This window comes from Pan troglodytes, chromosome 10 (genome assembly GCF_028858775.2).
Source record: "Pan troglodytes isolate AG18354 chromosome 10, NHGRI_mPanTro3-v2.0_pri, whole genome shotgun sequence".
Taxonomy (NCBI): Eukaryota; Metazoa; Chordata; class Mammalia; order Primates; family Hominidae; genus Pan; species Pan troglodytes.
Window position 1 is genome coordinate 7,310,451 of NC_072408.2, and position 26,643 is coordinate 7,337,093.

A 26,643-nucleotide genomic window follows, 5' to 3' on the forward strand; every position below is an offset into this window, starting at 1 on the left:
TGAGGATCACAGGAGACGGATCATAAAAGAGAAGTAATTTGTAAGCCATAAAGCACAAGGCGGATATGAGACGCTAATTATTTTTATTATTGTTTTGGGACAGAATATACATGAAATAAGACAGCTATTGTTAGATTACATCTGAGAACACTTAGGGACTGGCCACGAAGCCCAAGACATAGAGTGTACTCTTTGGGGAAAGGATCAGGATAAGGGCTGTCATTGATACTGTCAAGCTGACAAGCTCCGTCTCCCTCCTTCTCCTTTGAGACGGCACAGAATGTCACCCAGCCCCAGGCCTCCCTTTCTTGCTTTGAAGTTTGTACATAGAACTTGGTTCAGCTGCCTGGGAAATCACCAGATCTTGCTGGAGAGTCAGCTTCTCCCAATCCAATGCTCCACATACCTCTTCACTTACTATGGAGCCAAATGGCTCCTCACCCATCCCTGGAGGTGGGTGGTCCATGCCCAAAGGCCAGAGGAGGAACCTGCCTACTTTGTCGTTCCTGGGATGGGGAAAAGAGGGAGTCCTAGTGTCCAGAAGCCCAGAAGACCTGCCCTGACCGGGAGCCAGGGTATCTGCCTCACTGACAGGTAGCAGCTGTCACTTGGCTCCTCCTCCCCAGCCTTCCCCCGCTTCCCAGGCCCTCACCTCTGTGAGCATGATCAGCCCCACAAGGAAGGAGACGACAGATACTCCAAGGATGAGGGCTTCCCTCCGGTTCTTCTTGCGGAACACGTGAGGGTACATGTCCACCAGCGCTGTCACCAGGCTTTCTACACACACAAACTGGATGACAGGGCAAAGGGATTGGAGGGAAGGAGAGCTCCCGAGATGCCCTGCCCATGAGCGCTGGCTTCTCGCTCCCAGGATCAGCCCTGCCAGCCTCACTGTCTCAGGTCCCCTGAGCTATTGTCCTTGCCTGGTTAGGTCAGGACTCACCCTCAAGCTCCTGTGTCCCCAAAAGGGCATCCATTTCTGACATTCACCCAGTCCCCAGCTATTTTAAGGGCCCTTGGGGCATGAAGCTCAACGACATGCCCACGGCTCCTCCTCCCCAGCACACACCCCCCCCACCCCACACACATCTCTCAGCCTCTGAGTGGCTGCCTCTTGATACCTGGCTATCCAGTCCCAGGAGAACGACCATGAAGAAGAAACAGCAGGCCCAGAGAGGAGAGAAGGGCAGCATCACCACAGCCCGCGGGTAAGCGATGAAAGCCAGGCCAGGGCCTACGACAAGGAGCAGAGGAACACGGGCCAGTGCCCGGGCCAGCTCCAGGCTGTGGGTGACCCATGGCTTCCCAGCGTGGGGCCACGGAATAACAGGGGCTAGAGGAAACTTCACCCCAAAGTTGCTGTCACCGCCACGTCCTCACCTAGGAGAAGCCACCCCAACCTCCACCTGGTTCTCGCATTTCCAAGGTACCTCTCACTGTATTCTCACTGGCAAGAACAGAATCTAGAGACGGTAGGTGTAGAAGGCTGTGTGTCTAAAACGACTCCAGATCTCCAGATCTATTGCACAGACCTGAGGTTTCAAGCCTAGAATGAGCTCAGAAGCCAGCAGGCCATAGAAACTTGTGAAGCAGACCCAGTGCAAAACGCAAGGAGGTGGCAGGGCCTGGTGAGAAGAGGAGCGATCACGCCCCGGCTCCTCGCGATGTTCCGTTGTATTTGTACGGAACATAGATGGTACCAAAAAAATCGCTCCAAGGCCAGAGTTGGCCTCCAGTTACCACCTCTGCGCCCGGAGCCCTTTCTGTCACCCTGCAATGACTACACTGGCACTGGTTTCAGAATGCCGCTGACACACACCCTCGCAGCGCGTGAATGTTTCTCTCGACTGACTCATATGGCAGGAAAACATGCACGTAATAAAGCCTGAGTCCACCCATGGGAAGTTCCTCTGAAGAGTGAAGAGCATCACTGTGACCTCGGAGGTCTTTTGCTTCTGCCAGTCCCAGCTCCCACATTGGTGAGGTGGGGGTTGTGCAGGGCCTGCCCGCAGGTTTCCGTTGCATGGTACGAGTAGAGTGCCTCGCCCAGCACCTGGCGTACAGTCAACACTTAGAAAGTGAGACACGGGCCAGCCATGGCGGCTCACACCTGTAATCCCAGCACTTTGGGAGGCTGGGGTGGGTGGATCACTTGAGGCCAGAGGTTCAAGACCAGCCTGGCCAACAAGGTGAAACCCTGTCTCTACTAAAAATACAAAAATTAGCCGGGCGTGGTGGCACATGCCTGTAATCTCAGCTACTCGGGAAGCTGAGGCACGAGAATCACTTCAGCCCGGGAAGCGGAGGTTGCAGTGAGCCGAGATCATGTCACTGCACTCCAGCCTGGGTGACAGAGCAAGACTCTATCTCAAACAGTTAAAAAAAAAAAAAAAAAGAGGGAGAGAGAGACACTATCGTTCTTAATGAGAATCACAGACATCCGCTGCCCAGGGCTTGGCATCCTGTGTGGCCCAGGCGTGCTTCTGAATGCCATGGTAAAAAAATCGTCTTATTACAGGGCAAAGTAGGTGAGCAAGAGAAACATTTTATGGCTTATCCAGACCGGGGCCTGGGCCTTGATGTTATTTGAAAGCAGCAAAACAGCACTGCATGGTGGAAAGGCAGTCACTCACAAAAGAGGGAAACCCTATCTGCTGATGGAAGCTTCGCCTTGAGATTCATTTTATAGTGAACAAAATGAGGCCAGGTGCGGGACAGTGTATATAATATGTTATCATTTGGTTTTTTAAGAAGGAGGCAAGAAATAGAAATAGTAATATGTATTGCATGTATATGTCTGTATATATATTTTTTCTCATATATGTCTAAACTATTTCTGGAAGGATAAACACGAAATAGATAACATTGGCTGCTTCCAGGGTAATGAACTGGAAGCCAAGGATGGGAAGAAAAATATTCACTGTAGGCCTACTCTTTAAAGCTGGAATGACTGTTTCAATTCTCCGCCAAGTCTTCCCAGAACGCATCCACTGAATGGTGGCCGTAGCTCACCCAGGGTGTAGGTGACACAATGGAAACGCCTCTAGACGCTTGCTGCCAGAGGTTTGAACCAGGCTCACTGCCTCCAGGCCTCCCCAGTAACACTCACCTGACTCGGCCACCTCAGAAATGGGCACCCCCTGCTCCTGAGACATGAAGCCCAGGATGGAGAAGATGGCAAAGCCGGCCACAAAGCTGGTGCCGCTGTTGAGGAAGCAGAGGGCGATGCAGTCCCTGTGGGGCAGGGGTGAGGAGAGGGCGGAATGGCAGGGTCAGAACAGGGCTGCAACCTCTCCTGCTTCCTGTCTGGGAGCACAGCCCCTCCTGGCGGACACTGTCCTGGCCCCTTCATGGACGCCGGAGCAGGGCTACCTGGCAGAATTCAAAGGACCACGCAAAGCACTGGCTCTCCTCCGACACTCCTCAGCCCCACCAGCCCAGGGACGGAATAAATCAAGGTAGTCCTAAAAGAATGAGGCTCCAGGGAAGCAAAACATGGATCTAGATGTGACGAACCGCCACACAGCCGCCCCTCTCTACCACGTAGGTCCACACCGCATGGGACGCCACCACTCTGCCATCATCCCATCTGGCATGCTAATGGGTAATCCCAAACAACAAGTAACTCTTAGTCGCCTGAATTCAATTTTGAGAGGCACCATATGATTTCGCTTCAGCTGTGTTTCAGCATGTATTAAAATTGGCCTAAATTTTCTGAGCACAAACCAGGTAGGCAAGGCGAGAACGAGGGGGACAGGATGTGAAGTGAGGGAGATGGTGTGAAAAAGGGGCAAGGATTCAAAGTTTTGGGGGCAGATTTACCAAGCAAGCAAGACTGAGTGCAATGCATGACACTGCTAATCACAGAAGGACCTCACTTCACATCATGGATACATTCTCGCAAATTGCCATTTTAAGCAAAACAACCTATAATGAAACCAGTTTTTTTTTCTCATCAAAGTTATGAGGAAATGACATTATTCAAAGACCTGTGGTGCTTCTCAGGCTTGCTTACCCAGCACTCCTGAGCCCACTAACCTCTACATCAGCCAGGAGGCCAGGCCCCCCTGCTGTGGTCTCCCAGCCAATCACAACTATCCCACCCTTTCGGATGCAATTCTCTGTCCATCTTGCAGTTGGCTCCTTGCAGCTCCTGGTAGCCCTGGGGTGTTGGATATGGGGGTGTAGACAGGGGGGCAGATCCAGGAGCTGAGGCACCCTCCAACTCACCCTCGTCTAGCGTGGCAGGAAGGACAGTAGAGAGATGCAGGTGTGTGGCTCAGGCCCCACGCCCCCAATCACCTGTAGCAGTTGTTGTGGTACTTGTTGTAGCTGCCCAGGGCTGTCAGGCACCCAAGACAGATGGCGAAGGAGAAGAATATCTGGGTGCCTGCATCCATCCACACCTACAAAGGGGAAGGGCAAGAAAGGTGAACTCCCAGGAAAGCCAGGCCATTCAAGCCATGGGCGGACATAGGCATGTGGCTGAGCCGGACGCTGGCTAGGGATGGCGAGTAACCTGTTCTCAGCCAACACTTGCATCCTGCTACCTCTGCTCACCCCAGTGGGCTCTACTCCCTGGACTCCTAGGTGAAGTTTCTTGGGCACTACTAGGATAGAACAGGCATTAGGCATTCAAAGAAAATGAAAAAGACTAAAAGACCCATGGTGGAAGCATGTAGGAGGGTGGGACAGGGCTCTAGAACGAAGCTAGGTCTCCTGTCAGGTTTTTGATCCTAGGTTCTGCCGCCACTCTCTCCTATGACCAGTGTGGAGGAATCCAGGCACAGGGTCTCCAGGAACACTGTCCCTAATAGGAGGGCCACCACCAGTATGTAGCTTTGCCCCTCATGTCTCAGCAACCTCTGTCTAAAGACAGGGACAGTAATTCTCGGCTCACAAAAAGGCAAAAGGACGAACAGAAACACCTCTGAAAAGGGCTTTGTACTCCTTGGGAGGGAAAAAAATCACAGTCCAGCTAAACATAGAGTTCAGTTGTTATTGTTATTATCTCAGCTGGCTCGCCCAGCCCGTGCATGTTATGATTTAGATCTAACAGCTAGAATAACATCCCAGACAGAAAGAACATCAAGGCAACAGGACCGAGCGACCCTGCAGATCTGCAGGACCCTCCCCAGGCGCTCCTGCCCCTGGCGACGTGAGCACAACCAGGGAGCACCCCGCTATGGACGCAGACATCCAAGCAGGTGTTCCTCATGTGTCTGTGTTCCTAACGGAAAGGGCGCCGGATGACCCGTCCATGTCTTTTGCTCAGCCTCATTCCAGAACCCCTCAAGCAGGCCCCTGCTTTCCATAAAACCCTCTATCCTTTCATCAGTCTCTTCCGCTAATATCAGGCCTCCAATTCTTCAGTCCCTTCCTGGTCTCTGCCTGCCTCCCTAGGCATGGTCACCACCCTCAGCCCCTACCCCTTGCTCCCTCCTTTCACGCTCACCCCTACCAAAGTGGCCACATTTCTCAGCAGTGTAGAGGCCCGAGGGATCCATCAGCAGGCTGACCACCTCAGAATCACGCCGATTCCTCAGCCAGCATCCCCAGTCGAGACACTGAATCCCTAGGCCTGAAGGAGAACCCAGAACTCGTATCCTTTTCCGAGCTTCCTGGGTGATCCTAATGGTCACCAGGTATGGGATGCTGTCCTATGGCCCCTGCATCAGGGGTGCACCCAGGGCACCCATCCTCTCATCATGTCTCCATTCTGCAGGGCCAGGGACAGAGCAAGGAAGACGGTGGGGAAAGGGGAAAATGTCTCCAGCCTCCCATTCTTGAGTTCACTGGGATTCCTGTCCTGAGGTGGTCTGTGAGGCAGGAGGTGCCACCAGGGACAAGGGGTGAGCAGCAAGAAGCACAGAGGAGGATTTGGAGGGGCTGGAGCCAGGGAGGAAATCACACAGAGAAGGAAATGCTGGGAATGAAATGCGAGAAAAGGACAGGGAATGAAGGACAGACCCTGGGACAGGCAAGGGGGTGTTTGCAAACTGCAGTGTCTCACTTCTCCCCGTTTAAAAAAAGAAAAGTTTCAGTGTGATGCCACACCAATTTTGAGGAGATGCCTTGGCCAGTCTGTTTGCTCCTTCAAGGTGTTCTAAATCCTTTTTTCTCTTCTAAAACTCTGCCACACAGCTCCTGCAAAGATAGTCATCTCAGGAAAACTCACTGACGTTGGCATGAAAGTCACTTGGTTCTATCTCATTCCTGCTTCACTGGCTAAGTTACTGGCAGCTTCAAGAGCAGGACCTTCTGGCAAAAGGCCCTGAGCTTATAGAGAAAGTGCTTCCCCAGGGTCAGAGGTGTAAGGGCTCAGGACCAATGCACGTCTCCTGGGACCCACGGGTACTGCCCCTTCATGAGGTCGGGCGCCCCCTCCCAAAAAGGTCATTCAGGGTGTGTCCCGGGAGCCCGGAGTCCTCGCACCTTGGACATTTGCTCCCAGGCCTGACGGTGCGCTGGGTGCAGACTGGGCCATGAATTACCAAGGAAACACGCCGCGGCTGCCCACACACAGGCAGAGGCACAAGCCTGATACGGGCATCTTTGTGAACTTGTGCTTGGGAAGGAATAATAAGAGAAATCGTGACTTGGCCATTTACCTCGCCTCGGCAGGGGTGGGAGGTCGGAGTGGGGTCATATGGAGACTGAATTGGGGGAGAGGTTAATGAGAACTAAGGAAAATGCAGCAGGAGGCTGAGAACCCAGAGCGCAAGGGTCAATGCACTCTTCTTTGACCAAAGCCCTCTCGCTGGGAGCTTGGCAAGCCCCAGCTCCCCACACAGCTGCTGCCCAACAGGCCCGCTGGGATGGGGAAGAGAACGGGGTCAGAGCAAGCTGTTCCATTCCCACCACAGGCGACCACTCCCTGCCCACTCCACGAGCCCTGGTTTCTGGAATAAAGCTCTGATTTGTCTCTGGCGAGGGCAGAAGGCCAACCAAGGGAAAAACAAGTGTAAAAAATTCTGGGTGGAACGCAGGTAAAAGAGGCCTTGGGGGGAAAGAGGAGGAGAGGGGACTCTAGAAGATCTGGGAAAGATGTTTTCAGCCTCAAGTCCAACCCCCAGAATTATTAATATCTATCTACTATTTTTAGGAAGGCAATGTTGTGTAATGGAAAAGCACAGCTTTGAAGTTACATTAATCTGGGCTCAATTCCTGACCTTATTAATTACTGGCTGTGTGATCTTAGGCAAGTCACTTAACCTCCCTGAACCTCCCTTTTCTCATCAGGAAAATGGGTATAATAACAAATAAAATAATGCATGTAAAATGCCTAACACATAAATAAATATTAGTTTCCTATCTCACCTTCTGGAATAATAAAAAGCAGCTCTTAAAACTCTCAAGTAATTCATATTCTTTGGGAACTATCATGGTAAATAAGACAGCAGTCATCAAAAGACTGCTTGAGATAAAACCCACGCTCCCCCACATGCTGGTTTTGTGATTCGGGGCAAGTTTCTTAAGTTTCCTAAGCTTCTGTTTCTCCATCCGTAAGATGAGGCTGACCCCAAACTCACAGGGTTGAACTGTGTCAAGCACTCAGCAAAGGGCCTGGCGAATAAGAGGGACATAATAAGGTTAGCTTTGGCCACTGTTTACTGCTGCTATTATTTTAAAAAGAAACTCATCTTTCATTGATAATGAGGTGGCATAGATTGGATTTCAATACTAAAATAAAGACTAGTTCTAATCGGTGATTTCAGCTTCCTCCCTAAACAAACCTTTCCTTAGACTTGCTTAACGCAGGGATCTAAAAGGTTCCACGAGGGTTCTTTGGATGTCCCCCTCCCATCCCCCGCCCTCAGCAACCTCCTAAAGTGCAGTAGAACAGGCACAGGGCCAGGACCCGGGAAAGAAACAAGTGGTCTGAGTAAAGCGCACGCTCCAGCAGAGCCCTGGGTCTCCAGTGGCCAGTCTCCAGGGGGACGAGACAAGGCCTGGGGACACTGAGAAAGGCAGCAACCTGCCCCTCAAACAGCAAGCCTGGCAGAAAAAGGGGAGCAAACGAGAGGGGAGCACAGCGTTGTCTCTGCCTGGCTCCCCACAACCGGCCTCAGTGCTTGGCAGAGAGATGCGTCTTTGGTCTGTGTCGGGGAGAAGACATTTTGCACCCTTCTCAAGTGCCAGGCGAATGCCAGTTAGAATGATCACACTTCCTGGGGAGTGCCAACTAGATTCAATTAGGGCTCTGGCAAAGCACCCCCACCCTGCAGGTGCTGCTTTGTTCACTGACAACAAAGGCCTAGCTTCAGCATGAGACTTGGACCAGGCCGAGAAGAAGCCTGCTCAGGACCAGTCCTGGCACTTGAGCCATCCCCCTCCCCACAGCCCCAAAGCGCTTGGAACACAGATGCTCCCTGCACAGCCCAAAGCTGGCTGGAATGGAAAGAATGGTATCCCAGAGTAGAGACTGAAAGAGGTCTTTGTCCCTGCAGTCACCCAGACCGAGACTTATGGCCTCATTAATGCTCAGAAGTTGAAAGCTACCTGGTCCACCTTCTTTATGTTTTCTGGAAGCTGTTATATACCAAACATGGCACCTGGAGCAGATCCGGCACATAGTAGGTGCTCATAGTAGATTCATTCAGGCTTTTGCTGAATGAATAAGCTGTGAGAGAAACAAAGGTGAGTGGCCAGGGACCTCGTCTCCAAGAGTGGATCATAAAGTGCATGGGATTCGTCATCATTCAGACCTAGTCCCAGTTGCAGATATGAGGATGAAAACATGCATTAAGCTCTCTAGGCCTTAATGTCCTAATCTATAAAATGGGGATGCCTTGTTGATCTGCTGTGAGCGTTTGCTGAAATAATGCATGTAAGCCTCTTAACAATGTCAGGGACAGAGTAAGCACGCCCTAGTTGTTAGCTACAAATAACTGATCAGGACAAAGCCATGAATCTGTTGTGGAAATACTAAGCCCCTCTGTCCTTTTTCTCTGCCAGCCTACCTGCCTGTCACCTTTCCTGATCATGCCTCCTTCCTCTCTGGCCCACCCGCAGACAAAGGTGATCTTTGTAGCTTAGCCACTGGTTCTCAACTCTGCCCCTCCAGAACCACAGTGGCTTTCTCTTGTGTGGGGAATCCAAGCCAAACTCTTCACCGGCCTTCAAAGCCTCCCCTCCACTCAGCTTCCCCCTACAACTCCTGCTCACCACCTACCATCCATCACAACCATGTGGTCCCAGATAAGTCAAGGGGCTTATGATTCACAAAACAAAGATACCCTTTGCCTGGTCTGCCATAATTACTGGCTGCACAACCTTAGGCCACAGTGTGCTCATCTTACAATGAGGAACGTGCACTGGAATCCTTCTAGGACTCCGGTTGTGCTTCTACAGTTTGGCTCCAAAGCCTGACTGCCACCCTCGTACCCTGCGTGGACATGAGGCAGTAGCAATCTGTATCTCCATGCTGTCTGAGAAATGGGAGAAGGGAAGGATAAGCTCCTATCCCACCAGAAGGTTATTGAGAAACACTCAGGACCAGGGCTACTTGACTCTGCAGGGAGGTTTCTGAATAACCATGGTCTGTCTGCTTCTGGAAGCCACAGCGTCCCAGTAGAGCTCAGGATGAAAGAATCAAAACCTGGCCAGAGTGGCCAGGAGACCTGAGGACAGTTTGGCTTCCGGATCGCCTGACATTCTGCCCCAGGGGGCGTCATTGCCCCTGTGTGCACGGAGCTCCCAGCCTCAGTGTGCCTGTCGCCTTTCTCTTGCTCCCTGTCAGCAACGTCAGTGAATATGCTGGTGCCCGACTATTTTAAACGTTTGGAAAGCCATCCCAGTGTGTCTTCCACGTGCTGGGAGCCACCCGCCCTTATGTCTCCTTGGGGCTTCTTTCATAGACATGGAGAGACTCCAGCAACAAGAGGAGGAGCTCTAGGTTGCACACTCACTCCCCCAGCAGGGTGGTCTCTGCGCCCAGAGGCAGAGGCAGGGCATAACCGGGTAACAACACTTCAGGGCCTCTGGGGCGGAGCTTACCCATGCACCCCTCCGGCCCTCGACACCTCCTGGCTTTGCCAGCTTTCAGATGGCTGCCAAAGAGGGGAAGGTAAGAGACCTGTCAGAGGCAGGGCCTGCCCATTCCAGGCCTTGCTTTCCAACCCCCTTCAGGCAGCAGGCAACACCACCCCTCCCTACCCGGATGGTAAAAAAGCCCGCTGTAGCAGAGGGAGTGCAGACCACGAAGGAAGGGTGGGGAGGAGACCCGGAGCCTCTGGACAACTGACAGGGAAACTTAACACTAGCCCAGCTGGCTGAGGGCAGGGCCAGGGAGCTGCGGCCTAGACATGGGTCACATGGGCAGAGGGAGGGAACCAGGAGGCAGATTGAGGGGTAAGAATTAAAGAGGAAGCTCAGTAGGAGATGAGCTCCCAAGAGATAAATGTACGAAGCGGGTGGGGAGAGGAGGGGAGAAGGACACCCTTGAGTAAGGACTGTGAGTGACACTTATGGCCCTTGAGAAATATTACTAGAAATACTACCCTAGTGATATTTGCCTGGGTTCCCTGGCAGCTGTGAACCCAAGAAGGGACAGTGTCAGACACCTTATGACCACAAACAGCTGCTAACATGTCAGAGGCATTTGAACCACAGCGGCTCCAGCTTGAATAGGGGCTGGGTAAAATAAAGCTGAGACCCACTGGGGCTGCATTCCCAGGAGGTAAGGCATTCTAAGTCACAGGATGAGACAGGAGGTTGTCACCTCACAAGATACCGGTCATAAAGACCTTGCTGATAAAACAGGTTTCAGTAAAGAAGCCGGCCAAAACCCGCCAAAACCAAGATGGCAACAGAAGTGACTTCTGGTCCTAGAGGAGGAGCTCTAGGTTGCACACTCACTCCCCCGGCAGGATGGTCTCTGTGCCCAGGAGGCAGAGGCAGGGCATAACCGGGTAACAACACTTCAGGGCCTCACCACCGATTATATGTAAATTATTATGCATTAGCATGCTGAAAGACACTCCCACCAGCTCCATGACAGTTTACAAATGCCATGGCAACGTCAGGAAGTTAACCTCTATGGTCTAAAATGGGGGGGAACCCTCAGTTATGGGAATTGCCCACACCTTTCCAGGAAACTAATGAATAATCCGCCCCTTATTTAGCATATAATCAAGAAATAACCATAAAAATGGGCAACCAGTAGCCCTGGGGCTGCCCTGCCTATGGAGTAGCCATTCTTTATTCCTTTTTATTTCATTTTATTTTATTTTATTTCATTTTATTTTATTTTAGAGACAGAGTCTCACTCTGTTGCCCAGGCTAGAGTGCAGTGGCGCGATCTCAGCTCACGGCAACCTTCGCCTCCTGGGTTCACGCCATTCTCCTGCCTCAGCCTCCTGAGTAGCTGGGACTACAGGTGCGTGCCACTACACCCGGCTAATTTTTGTATTTTTAGTAGAGGTGGGGTTTCACTATGTTGGCCAGACTGGTCTCGAACTCCTGACATCAAATGATCCACCCACCACAGCCTCCCAAAGTGCTGGGATTACAGGCATGAGCCACTGCGCCTGGCCTCCTTTACTTTCTTAATAAGCTTGCTTTTGCTTTATTCTACTCCCCCCAAATTCCTTCTTGTGAGAGGTCCAAGAACCCTCTCTTGGGGTCTGGATTGGGACCCCTTTCCGGCAACAAACAGATGTCTAGAGAAGGAAGGGTGCACCCCTGCTGCCACTGTGGACACCCTAGGGTAGTGCTAGGTGCAGGGGTTCCCCGTCAGAGTGCAAGGAAAGCCTGAAGCTCAGGTGCCCTGGGAGTCACGTGAGGGCTCCTGTCTGTGGCTTCTTACCTGGGGATCCCACAGACGCGTGAGGTTTGGGTACAGGTAAAACTGAATTCCTTGGGCTGCCCCAGGCAATGTCACCCCTCGAATTAACAGGACCACCAGCATGAGGTAAGGAAATGTGGCTGTGAAGTACACCACCTGGTCATGGGCAAATGAGAGACAAGGAGCTTGTGAGTGAGGAAGCGGCAGGGGCAGGAGGCAGGGGCAGGAGCTCCTCAGAAAAGGTCAAGGGAGTGTTCCTCCTGCTCCCAGCTCATCCGCAGCTGTTTAGTTCTGTTGCAGGAAGTCAGGGACCCCGAATGGAGGGACTGGCTGGAGCCATGGCAGAGGAACATTAATTGTGAAATTTTCATGGACATTTATCAGTTTCCAAATAATACTTTTATAATTTCTTATGCCTGTCTTTACTTTAATCTCTTAATCCTGTTATCTTCATAAGCTAAGGATGTACATCACCTCACCTCAAGACCACTGTGATAATTGTATTAACTGTACAAATTGATCGTAAAACATGTATGTTTGAACAATATGAAATCAGTGCACCTTGAAAAAGAAGAGAATACTAGCAATTTTTAGGGAACAAGGGAAGACAACCATAAGGTCTGACTGCCTGTGGGGTCGGGCAAAAACAGCCATATTTTTCTTCTTGCAGAGAGCCTATAAATGGACGTGCAAGTAGGAGAGATATCGCTAAATTCTTTTCCTAGCAAGGAATATTAATATTAATACCCTGGGAAAGGAATGCATTCCTGGGGGGAGGTCTATAAATGGCTGCTCTGGGAATGTCTGTCTTATGCAGTTGAGATAAGGACTGAGATATGCCCTGGTCTCCTGCAGTGCCCTCAGGTTTACTAGGGTGGGGAAAAACTCTGCCCTGGTAAATTTGTGGTCAGACCAGTTCTCTGCTCTCGAACCCTGTTTTCTGTTATTTAAGATGTTTATCAAGACAATACGTGCACCGCTGAACATAGACCCTTATTAGTAGTTCTGTTTTTGCCCTTTGCCTTGTGATCTTTGTTGGACCCTTATTAGTAATTCTGCTTTTGCCCTTTGTCCTGTTCCCTCAGAAGCATGTGATCTTTGTTAGACCCTTATTAGTAGATCTGCTTTTTGCCCTTTGAAGCATGAGATCTTTGTAACTACTCCCTGTTCTTACACCCCCTCCCCTTTTAAAACCCTTAATAAAAACTTGCTGGTCTGAGACTCAGGCGGGCATCGTGGTCCTACCAATATGTGATGTCACCCCCGGCGGCCCAGCTGTAAAATTCCTCTCTTTATACTGTCTCTCTTTATTTCTCAGCCAGCCGACACTTATGGAAAATAGAAAGAACCTACGTTGAAATATTGGGAGCGGGTTCCCCGGATATAGTTCCATCTCCCCTATCCCTTGAGCCACAGCCTCCCCTCTTCCCTTCCTCCCTCCAGCTAAAAGCTCCCACCTCCCCTGACACATATTCAATAAATATTTGTTGAGTGGCTGAATGACATTTGGCATTCTCCCAACAAGTGTGCTTAGCGTTCATGGCAAGGATTGTCAGATATGAAAAGATTTGTGACACATGACCTCTGTCCTCATGGAGCTTACTAGCTTAGCACAACCAGGCAACCAGATTAGGAGAGGCCCCCAGGGCAAGAGTTCGGGAGAATTCAGAATGCCCTCTTTGCTCCAGGGCAAAGAGTCCCCTGGAATTCTTGAGTTGATTAAGAATCATTTTGAGATGAAGAGTCTTCATGGAATTCTTTTTCCAAAGAACTGTTGTATGAATTAGGGAACCATGACTTGTGTTCAATTTGCAATGTGCCCACCCATCGTCAGTTCCAAGATCAGATTACCCTGGAGGTGTCCTTCCTGCCTTTCTCGCTCTCTTCCAGTCCCAAAAACCAGAAGTATGTGAGTCTAGGAGAGGCGGAGAATCAAGGAAGGGAGCCACATCAAATCCTCGCTGGGTCATCGCCTCCCGTCCTCAACGGGGCCACAGCTTAGAGAACTCCTGGGTGACAGCCCCCAGTGAGGGCAGGAGTCCGGGAATGGGAGGGGCAGGAGCTCCCCACACGAACCTTGCCTGTGGACTTCACCCCCTTCCAGATGCAGAAGTAGCAGATGACCCAGGCCAGCAGGAGGCACAGAGCCAGCTCCCAGCGCAGGGCCCCCAGGTGCTGGATCCCATCAGAGATCTTCAAGACCCGCCGCCTGGGGAGAGAAGGGTTGAACCTGGCTTACTTTTTCTGCCAGCCTCAGTTTTGTGGCCCCGTCCTGGGACAGTGGAGCTGAGCCTGCCTCCAGGCTCTTGTCCAAAGGCTTCTCTGCTCTCTTCACATGAGGCCATCCTTAGCCCAGAGCTGGAGGTGGACATAAAGGTGGAGAATGGAGACTGTTCCAGGTAAGTTTGCTCTGAGTGTTTTGTCCCCAGCCAGGGGAAGGAGGTGCAGGCACCTATGTTCCCAACCAGGGTTTCAGGACCTTTTGACAGCAGGACTCTTGCCCTGGGTGAATATCAGTACTGGGGGGAGGGGGTGGGTCAGAGTCCACACTCTTGCAGCCACAGGGAGGAGGAAGTGCGGAGTGAGAGCACATATGCACACACACTCTCTAACACGGGGCGGGGGTGCGGGCAAGGAAAGCCAGGCACAGCCCCAGGAGAACTGTAGAAGTCTCATCTCTGAAACCAGTCCTGCAATAACCACAAACATAGGCACCACAGAAAAAAGCCACTTAGTGGAAATTCTTCCCTTGCTGTCCATTGAGAGTGACCTTGGTGTGTACTCCTCCCCATACCCTTCTTCTGAACACACGGCCCACACTGGGTGGGGAAGGGTCTCACTTACTCCCAGAACTCGATGACAGGAGAGGTGGCATTCTCAGAGGTACCATTCAGGGAGCCGTTGGTCTTCTGGAACTCCATACAGTGTTCTACCCATGGGTCACGAGGAGGGAAAAAAGAGAAAAATCATCAGCCAGCCTATGACACAACTGGAGAGTGGGGTGAAATTCTAGGAGAATGGGAAGGAAGGTATTTGGCAGGAGCCAGGCTAAGGTTATCTGTACAAAACATCCTCCCACACGTAATAACCTCAACAAATGCAGCTCACTCTCTCCCGCACACTTGGACATGTGGGTACATAGATGCTTGGGTATACATTCTCCTCAAGCATGATCAGATGGCAACAGGAAAGGTGCTCTTCAGGTCAGCTGCTTCAAGGCATGCTAACATTTCTATGTAAGCGTCCTGTGCAAAGTCACCACCTTCGAGGAATAATAAGAGGGAACTGACGTGTCAGAGTGGCCGAGAGCGCGGGTTGGAAAGCTCTGGCTTGAATCCTGACCCCACGGGTATGAACTGTGCAGCTGTGGGTAAGTTATAACTCAGCTCTCTGTGTTTTGCTTCGCTCATCTCTAAAATGTAGATAGTAAGATCCATTACGTAGGATTGATAAGAAATTAAATGAAAACGTGGATGTAGAGTGCTCAATAAGTGGTGCTCTCTATTATTTGTGTGTGACTTTGGAGTTTTACAAAAAGTACTGACTTTTTTATGTTTGATAAATACAATAATCCTGGGAAATATTAAGACAGATACTGTTTTCCCCATTGTGCCCGTGAAGACGGTGGATCTTCTTAGAAATGGCCTGTATCTGCTCATGAATGACCAAGTGTAGGCGGAAACCCAGGTCAGCAAATTTTCTGGGTTCCACCTTCAAAATATCCAGACTGATCCTTCTGTCACCTCTACCACCACCCGGTACAGGGTGGCAGCATCAGCTCCCGGCTCCTACCTGGCCTTCGGTTTTCACCCTTGCTCCCCTCGTGGAATCTCCATTTTGTGAAACCTTAGATCACTCTATGTCACACCCCAGGTAAAGGCCTCCCGTGGGTTTCCCGTCCCACTCAAAGAAAAAAGCTGCAGCCCCTTTAGTTGCCTTCAAGGCCGTATTGGATGCATTCCGCACCATTCCCCTCAGCCACTGGCTCTACCACGTCCAGCCCGTTCCCTGCACACGTGGGGTGTGTTAGATCCATTCCCACACCATTCCCCTCAGCCACTGGCTCTACCACGTCCAACCCGTTCCCTGCCCCTTCAGCCACCTGCTCTACCATGTCCATTCTGTTCCCTGCACACGTGGAGTGTGTTAGATCCATTCCCACACCATTCCCCTTCAGCCACCTGCTCTACCACGTCCACCCTGGTCCCTGCACATGTGGGGTGTGTTGGACCCATTCCCACACCATTCCCCTCAGCCACGTGCTCTACCACGTCCACCCCGTTCCCTGCCCCTTCAGCCACCTGCTCTACCACGTCCACCCTGGTCCCTGCACACGTGGGGTGTGTTGGATCCATTCCCACACCATTCCCCTGAGCCACGTGCTCTACCACGTCCACCCTGTTCCCTGCACACGTGGGGTGTGTTGGATCCATTCCCACACCATTCCCCTCAGCCACCGGCTCTACCACGTCCACCCTGTTCCCTGCACACGTGGGGTGTGTTGGATCCATTCCCACACCATTCCCCTCAGCCACCGGCTCTACCACGTCCACCCCGTTCCCTGCCCCTTCAGCCACCGGCTCTACCACATCCATCCTGTTCCCTGCACACGTGGGGTGTGTTGGATCCATTCCCACACCATTCCCCTCAGCCACCGGCTCTACCACGTCCACCCGGTTCCCTGCACACGTGGGGTGTGTTAGGTGCCGTGCCGCCTCAGTTCCTTCTTCCTAGAGTTCTTGTCCCCCAGCTCAATGACTCGTTCCCCCTCCTCCTTCAGACCAATGCTGAAGGGGCATCTCAGTAAGGCCTTTCCTGACCATGCCACTTAAAATTGCAATCCCACCCATGAAACTCACAGTCTCTGTTTTATTTTCCTCCATAGCCCATCTTCTAACACGACATGTGCTGCTGCTTTCTAACCAGACACTTCTCATTCACTTGTTTTGTTTATGTCTACCTCCCATCACTACAATGAAAGCCCCAGGAGGGTGGGGTCTTTGTTTTTGTTTATTACCATATTCCCGGTGCTCAGAACAGAGCCTGGCATATAGCAGGAGCTCAACAAGTATCTGCTGGGTGATTGAAGGCCAGCTAGGTGCTCTCTCCACTAAACCATTCACTTTCCTGGACGCTGCAGCGCACCCAGAAAAGCATTATTTCATCTTGGCGGGACAGCGTGTCTCGTGCTATTCAAATGCTAGGCTCTGAGTAAAACCAGGCTCACTAAGAGAGATGTCAACAATGTCAAAAAATAATACTCAGGTATTTAATGTGCCTCAGAATTGTCCCAGAGACCCCCAGGCAATCCACAGGAAGGTGGGCCTAATGAAGCCCTGAAACAAAAGCTCCAGGCCACCAAAAATTGACAAAATTGTTTCAAGAGGGACTCCACTGAGATCTGGATAAAATCTTTACTGTCTGACAGGCTGGTTGTCAAGGGTGGTTTCAGTACACATAGATATTTAAAAAAATAAAAAGGAAGAAAAGAAAATATATATAAAGCTAAAGAAGTATAATAAAACAGATTTTTTTTGGAGACCAAGTCTTTCTCTATTACCCAGGCTGGAGTGCAGTGGCACAATCTCGGCTCACTGCAACCTCCACCTCCCAGGCTCAAGCAATCCTCCTGTCTCAACCTCCCAAGTAGCTAGGGCCATGGGTGTGCACCACCACCCCTGGCAAATTTTTTGTATTTTCAGTAGAGATGGGGTTTCACCGTCTTGCCCAGGCTGGTCTCAAACTCCTGAGCTGAGGCGATCCACTGGCTTTGGCCTCCCAAAGTGCTGGGATTACAGGCGTGAGCCACCGCCCCCAGACTAATTATAATAAAACAGATCTTTAAACCTTGATTCATTCGATCAATATTTTTGAGTGCTTACGATAGAGCCAGCACTGTGCTAGGCACAGAAGCTGTGGAGATAAAGACACCTTTTCTGCCCTCACGATCTTGATGACTAGTGGGAAAACCAAATCAACAAACAGATGAAAAGTGAGGGAAGTGCAGCAGCAGGGCCGGGGCCGGTGTGGGTGCTACCAGACACAGTTAACAAGAACCTAATGCCATCCTGGGGTGTCAGAGGAAGTGCAGCAGCAGGGCCGGGGCCGGCGTGGGTGCTACCAGACACAGTTAACATGAACCTAATGCAATCTTGGGGTGTCAGAGGAAGTGCAGCAGCAGGGCCGGGGCCGGCGCAGGTGCTACCAGACACAGTTAACAAGAACCTAATGCAATCTTGGGGTGTCGGAGGAAGTGCAGCAGCAGGGCTGGGGCCGGTGTGGGTGCTACCAGACACAGTTAACAAGAACCTAATGCCATCCTGTGGTGTCAGAGGAAGTGCAGCAGCAGGGCCAGGGCTGGTGTGGGTGCTACCAGACACATTTAACAAGAACCTAATGCAATCTTGGGGTGTCGGAGGAAGTGCAGCAGCAGGGCCGGGGCCGGTGCTACCAGATACAGTTAACAAGAACCTAATGCCATCCTGGGGTGTCAGAGGAAGTGCAGCAGCAGGGCCGGGGCCGGTGTGGGTGCTACCAGATACAGTTAACAAGAACCTAATGCCATCCTGGGGTGTCAGAGGAAGTGCAGCAGGAGGGCCGGGGCCGGTGTGGGTGCTACCAGATACAGTTAACAAGAACCTAATGCAAGCTCGGGGTGTCAGAGGAAGTGCAGCAGCAGGCCCGGGGCCGGTGCAGGTGCTACCAGACACATTTAACAAGAACCTAATGCAATCTTGGGGTGTCGGAGGAGGTACCCCCAAGGTTTACTTTCCCTTTGAAAAATAACGGTGGAATGGAGGTGGTGGCAGTGATGCACAAAGACGTGCCTGGAAGGGGAGCATCAAGTACAAGGTGAGAGAGGTAAAGGTGAGGTGGTGACACAGACAGGAGTCAGGTCATGAAGGGATGAAGAATATCATCCTAACCGTGCAAAAATGCTTTTCCGGGCAAGTAAAGGATTCAAACTCCAGTTCAGAATTAACTTATCTGAGCAAGAAAGAATTGGGCTGGGCACAGTGGCTCACGACTGTAATCCCAGCGCTTTGGGAGGCCGAGGCAGGTGGATCACAAGGTCAGGAGTTCAAGACCAGCCTGGCCAAAATGGTGAAACCCTGTCTCTACTAAAAATACAAAAATTAGCCGGGCGTGTTGGCAGGCGCCTGTAATCCCATCTACTTGGGAGGCTGAAGCAGAGAATTGCTTGAACCTGTGGGGTGGAGGTTGCAGTGAGCCAAGATCGCGCCACTGCACTCCAGCCTGGGCAACCGAGCGAGACTCCATCTCAAAAAAATAAAAATAAAAAAGATAAAAAAGAAAGAATTAATCATGGCTAGCCCACTTCAAAGGGCTAAGGCCTTGTTGACTGGCGCTGGAAGATACTTGGACAAGGAGAGAGGGATGTGCCAAGAATCCAAGCAGAACAGCGTCCACCGTGCTCTCCAGCCATGCCGTCCGACAGGGCAGCCACAAGCCACCTGTGGCTGTTTAAGTTAACATTCAACGCAAATGTTAAAGTTCTGTTCCTCAGACCACTTGCCACATTTCAGGTGCTCAATAACCACACATAGGAGTCACTCCAAACCTACACTGGTTCAGTGGGACTGCCCGTGAAAGGTAAATAAATAAATAACCACATGTAGCTGGTATTAAGAACTACCATATTGGATAGTGCAAAGAACATTTTCATCATTACAGACAGTTCTTTTGGACAGCATTGCCCTAGATATTTTTGTTGTTGTTGTTACTTTTCATACATTAGACTCAGTATTTCTATTGCCATGGGTGGCTCAGGTAGTCGTATAAGCACCGGAGAAATTGCAGATATGCAGCACATAGCAACGTTTCAGCCAACAGTGGATCACCTGTATGGCAGTGTTCCCATTTGATTGTAAAATACGGCATCTTTACTGTACCTTTCCTATGTTGCACTATGTTTAGATACACAAATACTTACCATCGTGCTGCAAGTGCCTACAGTGTTCAGCACAGTATTATAGCAGACGGCCCAGGTGTGCGATGGGCTGGGCCATGTGGGTGTGCACTCTGTGCTGTGTTCATCCAAGGACGAAATTGCCAACAACGCGTTTCTCAGAGTGTACCCTTGTCATTAAGCGACACGTGACTGTAACTGCTATTATAAATCACAGTGGACCCTTGAGCAACATGGATCTGAACTGTGCGGGTCCACTTATACGTGGATTTTCTCCCGCCTCTGCCACCCCTGACAAGCAAGTCCAGATGAATTGCAAGTTTGAAAGACCTAAAACGTACCAGAGAGAAGATACGCGAAACAAATGAATGAACAAAACATATATCCATATATCAAACTAACCATATTTCAAATTGATTTAAGCAAATGGCTAAACAACACAAAAGTGGTCAGTTCTCATTGAATATGTTTTTTCTTTAAAAAGTTCCTGACATTTGCCTGTGACGCTGGTGAATTCTTGATCTTATTCTTGACATAAGCTCTCCATGGTCGACTTGGGTGATTTCTGGTGTGTCCGTGTTAAGCGGGGATATAGGGACAAGCCCAATTCCGGTTAATGTGGCAGAACGAGAGGAGGAAATGGACCCTTGGGTGAGGACCATACCTGTGTTCCACTCATGGTAGCAGCCGCCCCAGGGCAGGTCGATGGTGAAGCTGCTGAAGAGGTAGAACAGGGCCCAGGCCAACACAATGATGTAGTAGACGTTGAGGAGGATGACGATCATCTGGGAGGCATAGCCAATGCCTGCGGGGAAACTGCAGAATTGGGCTAGGAACGGTGGACAGTGGTGGCGTGCACCTGTCATTTCAGCTATGCGGGACGCTGAGGTGAGAGGATTGTCTGAGGCTGGGAGTTCAATTTACCATTGAGGGAAACTGCTATTTTTGTAACTCCCTGTGGATCTATAATTATTTCAAAATAAAAACGTAAAGAAAATCCTATATATGGAGAAATAATGAAATTAAATACTGTAAATTTTAAATACTTGTGTCAAGATAGAACTTTTTTTTTTTTTGAGATGGAGTTTTGCTCTTGTCACCCAGGCTGGAGTGCAGTGGTGCAATCTCGGCTCGCTGCAACCTCCGCCTCCCAGGTTCAAGAGATTCTCCTGCCTCAGCCTCCTGAGTAGCTAGGATTACCGGTGCCCACCACCATGCCTGGCTAATTTTTTGTATTTTTTGTATTTTTGTATTTTAGTTTCACCATGTTGGCCAGGCTGGTCTCGAACTCCTGACCTCAGGTGATCCACCTGCCTCGGCCTCCCAAAGTGCTGGGATTACAGGCATGGGCCACCACGCCCGGCCAAGATAGAACTATGAATGAAATAATTTTTTCTCATTTAAAGTTCTCTTTTAAAATGTTTATAATTGATTTAAATATGTCTTAAAATACAACAACATTGTTATGTGTTTAAAACATATGGCTAAAGTGGCTTTGCACTCTACTTACCTAACCTAAAGCCTCTGCCCCATCCTCACTGCTGTTTCTCGCCCATTCTCTGATAGATCAGCTGACTAGCTCAGTATGCAGCCCACAAACCAAGGGTTTAGCATAGAGACTCGGGGTCTTATCTTAACCTCAGAACTGCTACTAATCACTCAAGTCATTCCAAACAAGGTTTATAACCACGAATGAAGACGCTTTGGAGTCAGGTACAGAGCTACTCACCCTCAAAGATGGGGCAGATCTTCCTCCAGGCTGTGACGCCTCCCTGGCTAGTGTACTGGCCTAGTGCTGTCTCCAGAAGGAAGACAGGAATGCCACAGGTAAAGAGGAAGACGAGGTAGGGGATGAAGAAGGCACCTGTGGTTAGAAAACAGGTTGTTCATTTCCTGGGACTATTCTCCTCATGGTCTGCATTCACCTCCTCCCATTACCAACCCAAACTGCCAGTCAGAATCTCGGAGGCAGAGAACATGCAAAACTGCAGGAGACAGCTGTCTAGATGTTTGGAACATAGCAGAGATCAAGAGTCACCCCATTATCTAAGATCTACACAGCCTCTTGCCTTTTTTCACTGCAGTTTCAGTCTATACCTATTAAAGTTTGTTCCCCACTGAACAATTACTGCTTAACACATAACTTGTGGCAATAACAAGGAGCTTATTAAATAATGGATGTCTAGGAGCATTGGCACAGCCCACAGTCTATAATTCTTTTCAAAGAAAGCATTGCTCTTAATGTCAGGTAGTCTTTTAGTAAGCTGAAATCAGATGCCCTTTCAGTCATTGTTATGGTTTGAATGTATCCCCTAAAGTTCGTGGTTGGAAACTTAATTCCCTATGCAACAGTGTTGGGACGTGGAGCCTAATAAGATGTAAGTCATGAGGGCTCTGCCCTCATGAATGGATTAATGTTATTACTGTGAGACTGTGTTTGTTATAAAAGTGAGTTTGGGCCAGGCACAGTGGCTCACGCCTGTAATCCCAGCACTTTGGGAGGCTGAGGTGGGAGGATTGCTTGAGCCCAGGACTTCAAGACCAGCCTGGGCAACATGGGAAAACTCTGTCTCTAAAAGAAATACAAAAAATTATCTGGGCATGGCTGTGTGTGTGCCTGTAATCCTAGCTACTCGGGAGGCTGAGGTGGGAGGATTGATTAAACCTGGGAGTTCGAGGCTGCAGTGAGCTGTGATTGTGCCACTGCCCTCCCTCCAACCTGGGTGACAGAGCAAGACCCTGTCCAAAAAAAAAAAAAAAGTGTATTTGTCTCTCTGTCTTTTATATGAATATTCTCTTGCCTTTCTGCCCTCTGCCATGGGATGACACAAAGAAGAAGGCCCTCACCAGAGGTGGACTGCTTGCCCTGGACTTCCCAACCTCCAAAACTATAATAAATAAATATCTGTTCCTTATAAATTACCCATCTCAGGTGTTCTGTTGTAGCAACACAAAATGAACTAAGCTAGTAATCTGTCTCCTTCTGTTTTTATAAGCATTGGCGGAGACAAGACTACTAATGCCAGATATACTGGTATTTTCCCTACCATGGACCTGTCATCTGCTGGCAAAGTGGACAGGACAGTTCATAGGACACAGAGTACCAGAGAAGACAGAACTGCACAGACAGGAGAATCTGCAGAGGGTCCCCCTCAAGCTTCCAACTGAGTACTAGTCAGTGCATATGTGTGAGAAAACTGAGGTGAGGGAAAGAACCATTCAAAATGATTAAAAGTAATGGTGCTCACACACTGCCAGAGTAAATAATCTCAAGATTCACCAGGCATTAGGCAGAGTATGCAGAAGGGCATTTCCTCAGTAACGGGGAATAATTATCCCTAGACCGAGCACACTTCTATTGCTACCTAACCAATCTTAAAAGCAAGATATGAAAAGAGCAAGTAACTTCACTGGTCCCAGAACAGAGCTAAAGAATATTTACAGAAATACGAAATTGGCCGGGCGCAGTGGCTCACGCCTGTAATCCCAGCACTTCGGGAGGCTGAGGTGGACAGATCACAAAGTCAGGAGTTCAAGACCAGCCTGGCCAATATAGTGAAACCCTGTCTCTACTAAAAATACAAAAATTAGCCTGGCATGGTGGCACGCACCTGTAGCTCCAGCTACTTGGGAGGCTGAGGCAGGAGAATTGCTTGAACCTGGGAGGCAGAGATTGCAGTGAGCTGAGATCGTGCCACTGCACTCCAGCCTGGGCAACAGAGTGGGACTCTGTCGCAAAAAAAAAAAAGGCAGGGTGTGGTGGCTTACGCCTGTAATCCCAGCACTCTGGGAGGCCAAGGCAGGCGGATCACGAGGTCAAGAGATCGAGACCATCCTGGCCAACATGGTGAAACCCCATCTCTAGTAAAAATACAAAAATTAGCTGGGCGCGGTGGCTCAAGCCTGTAATCCCAGCACTTTGGGAGGCTGAGGCAGGTGGATCACGAGGTCAGGAGATTGAGACCATCCTGGCTAACACGGTGAAACCCCATCTCTACTAAAAATACAAAAAAATTAGCCGGGTGTGGTGGCAGGTGCCTGTAGTCCCAGCTACTTGGGAGGCTGAGGAAGGAGAATGGCGTGAACCCAGGAGGCGGAGGTTGCAGGGAGCCAAGATCGTGCCACTGCACTCCAGCCTGGGTGACAGAGCGAGACTCCATCTCAAAAAATAAAAGTAAAAATAAATAAATAAATAAATAAAATACAAAAATTAGCTGGGCATGGTGGCATGTGCCTGTGGTCCCAGCTACTTGGGAGGCTGAACCAGGAGAATTGCTTGAACCCAGGAGATGGAGGTTGCAGTGAACCGAGATCGCTCCACTGCACTCCAGCCTGGCGACAGAGTGAGACTCTGTCTCAAAAATAAATAAATAAATAAATAAATAATCCAGCAACCCATAAAGCAAAAATATTACCAGGTCTGGTATTCAATCGAAAATTACCAGGAAAGCAAAGAATCAGGAAAATGTTACTCAGAGCAAGGAGATTGAACCTGACCCATAATTTACAAAGATGTTAGAATTAGCAGATGAGAATATTTAAAAGTTATTATAACTGTATTGCAAGTGTTCCAAAAGTTAGGGATATAAAAGATATTGAAAAAGACCCAAATAAAACTTCTGAACATGAACACTACAGTGTGTGAGATTTAAAGAAATACATTGGATGGGATTAATGTTAGTAGGCAGAGCAGAAGAAAAGATTAGTGAACTTGAACCATACTAGAAACTATCCAAAATAAAACACAGAGAGAAAAAATAACATTTTTGCTGGGCATGGTAGCTCATGCCTGTAATCCCCGCATTTTGGGAAGCCGAGGCAGGTGGATCACCTGAGGTCAGGAGTTCAAGACCAGCCTGGCCAACATGGTGAAACCCTGTCTCTACTAAAAGTACAAAAATTAGCTGGGTGTGGTGGTGCATGCCTGTAATTCCAGCTACTTGGGAGGCTGAGGCAGGAGAATCACTTGAACCTGGGAGGTGGAGGTTGCAGTGAGCTGAGATCATACCACTGCCCTCCAGCCTGGGTGACAGAGTGAGACTCCATCTCAAAAAAAAAAAAAAGAAAGAAAGAAAAGAAAAAAGAAATTTTTAAAAAAGAACAGGTGTGCCTAAGTGGTGAGACAGCTTCAAAAAGCTTAATGTAATGGGAGTCTGTGAAAGAAAGAAAAGGGTGAGAAAAAGCTTACAGAAATAATTGCTGAAAATTTTACAAATTTTATGAAAACTATAAACCTATAGATCCAAAAAGTTCAACAAACACCAAGATAAAAAAAAATGAAAAAAACTAGTCCAAGGTGCATCATAATCACGTTACTTAAACCAGAATATGGAGCTTTTAAAAGAAAACCTTAAAAGTCACCAGAGAAAAAGGACACATATGTACAGACAAAGATAAGAATAACATCAAATTTCTCATTTAAAACAATGCAAAAGAGAAGACAGTGATAAGGAAGCACATTTGCTAAAGTAATAAAGGAGGAGGGAGAAAGCTGTCAACCTGGAATTCTATACCCAGCAATAATACTGTTCAAAAAGGAAAGTGAAATAACTGTTTCTTAAGACATGCAAAACCTGAAAGGATCTACCACAAGCAGAACTGAACTACCAGAAATGTGGAAGAAACTCCTTCAGGGAGAGTGAAATGATATCACCAGATAGAAATATGAATCTATACAAAGTAATAAAAAGCTTTAGAAATAGTAATTACATAGATAAACATATAGAATGTTTTTCGTATTATTCAAATATTTTTTAAAAGATAATTGACTGGTTAAACAAAAATAAAAACAATGTAATATGGATTTTATAACATATAAAAATGTATAACAAGAGCACAAAGGTCAGGAGGAAATAAATGAAATTGTAATATTTTAAGGTTCTTATATATAAAGTGGTACATTATCACTTGAAGATAAAGTGTGATAAGTTAAAGATGTATACTACAAAGTTTAAAACAATCACTAAAATAACACAACAAAGTTACAGCTAATAAGCCAACGAAAAGAAGAAAGCCAACAATGGAATAAGAAAAAATATTCAATTATTCCAAAAAAAAAGCAGGAGGAGAGGGAAGGGGGAAACAAATAACTGATAGGACAAAGAGAAAACAAAGAATAAGATGATAGAGTTAAACCTAATTACATGGATAATTGTATTAAATGCAAATGGTCTAAATATCCCAAATAAAAGGCAGAGATTGTCAGACTGGCTTTTAAAACCTGACAAGACTCAACTATATGCTGCCTTAAGAAAACGCGCTTTGAATAAAAAAGACATGAAGAGGTTAAAAGTAAAAGGATAGAAAGATATACCACGCTGGGAGGCTGAGGCAGGAGAATGGCGTGAACCCCGGGGGGCAGAGCATGCAGTGAGCTGAGGTTGCACCACTGCACTCCAGCCTAGGCGACAGCGAGACTCCATCTCGAAAAAAAAAAAAAAAAGATATACCATGCTAACACTACTCAAAATAAATCTGTAAAGTTTATCTTAATGTCACACAAAGTAAACTTCAGAGCAAAGAATATTACCAAGGGTAAAGAAGGTCATTTCATAATGATTAAAGGGTCAATTAATCAAGAGGGTCAATTAATCAATCAGTATTTCAAGTGCATATTCACCTAATGACAGAGCTTCAAAATGCATGAAGCAAAAACTGACAGAACTACAAAGAGAAATATATAAACTAATTCCTGATAAATGTTAAAAACGTTAATAGCCCTCTCTCAATAATTTATAGAATAAGTATACAGAAAATCAGTACGGATATAACAGATTTGAAAATTATATCCACCAGCTCAACTTAGTTGACATTTATTGAACATTCTACCCAACAGTCCAACAGCAGAATATGCATTAGTTTCAAATGAACATGGAATATTCCACCAAGATGGGCCCATATCCTGGACCAGAGACCAAATCTCAGT

At 48.7% G+C, this 26,643-nt stretch overlaps 1 protein-coding gene across 6 annotated transcripts in view; it reads right to left on the reverse strand.

The window, feature by feature from the left end:
- The window catches only part of SLC6A13 (solute carrier family 6 member 13), a 65,393-nt gene that overhangs the window by 2,743 nt on the left and 36,007 nt on the right, over positions 1-26,643 (reverse strand). For 3 of the 6 annotated variants that reach the window (XM_016922687.4, XM_003313424.6, XM_009424547.5), the window contains 9 exons: positions 21,448-21,582; positions 20,383-20,523; positions 14,633-14,717; positions 13,865-13,997; positions 11,810-11,944; positions 4,303-4,406; positions 3,110-3,234; positions 1,122-1,234; positions 653-790 (listed from right to left, as the gene is read on the reverse strand). In XM_016922687.4, the coding sequence (XP_016778176.1) occupies positions 653-790; positions 1,122-1,234; positions 3,110-3,234; positions 4,303-4,406; positions 11,810-11,944; positions 13,865-13,997; positions 14,633-14,717; positions 20,383-20,523; positions 21,448-21,582 (1,109 nt within the window). Of the gene's footprint in view, positions 1-652; positions 791-1,121; positions 1,235-3,109; positions 3,235-4,302; positions 4,407-11,809; positions 11,945-13,864; positions 13,998-14,632; positions 14,718-20,382; positions 20,535-21,447; positions 21,583-26,643 lie in introns of those variants that run through there. The other 3 variants (XM_016922689.4, XM_063785383.1, XM_054663920.2) reach the window with 2 other exon arrangements.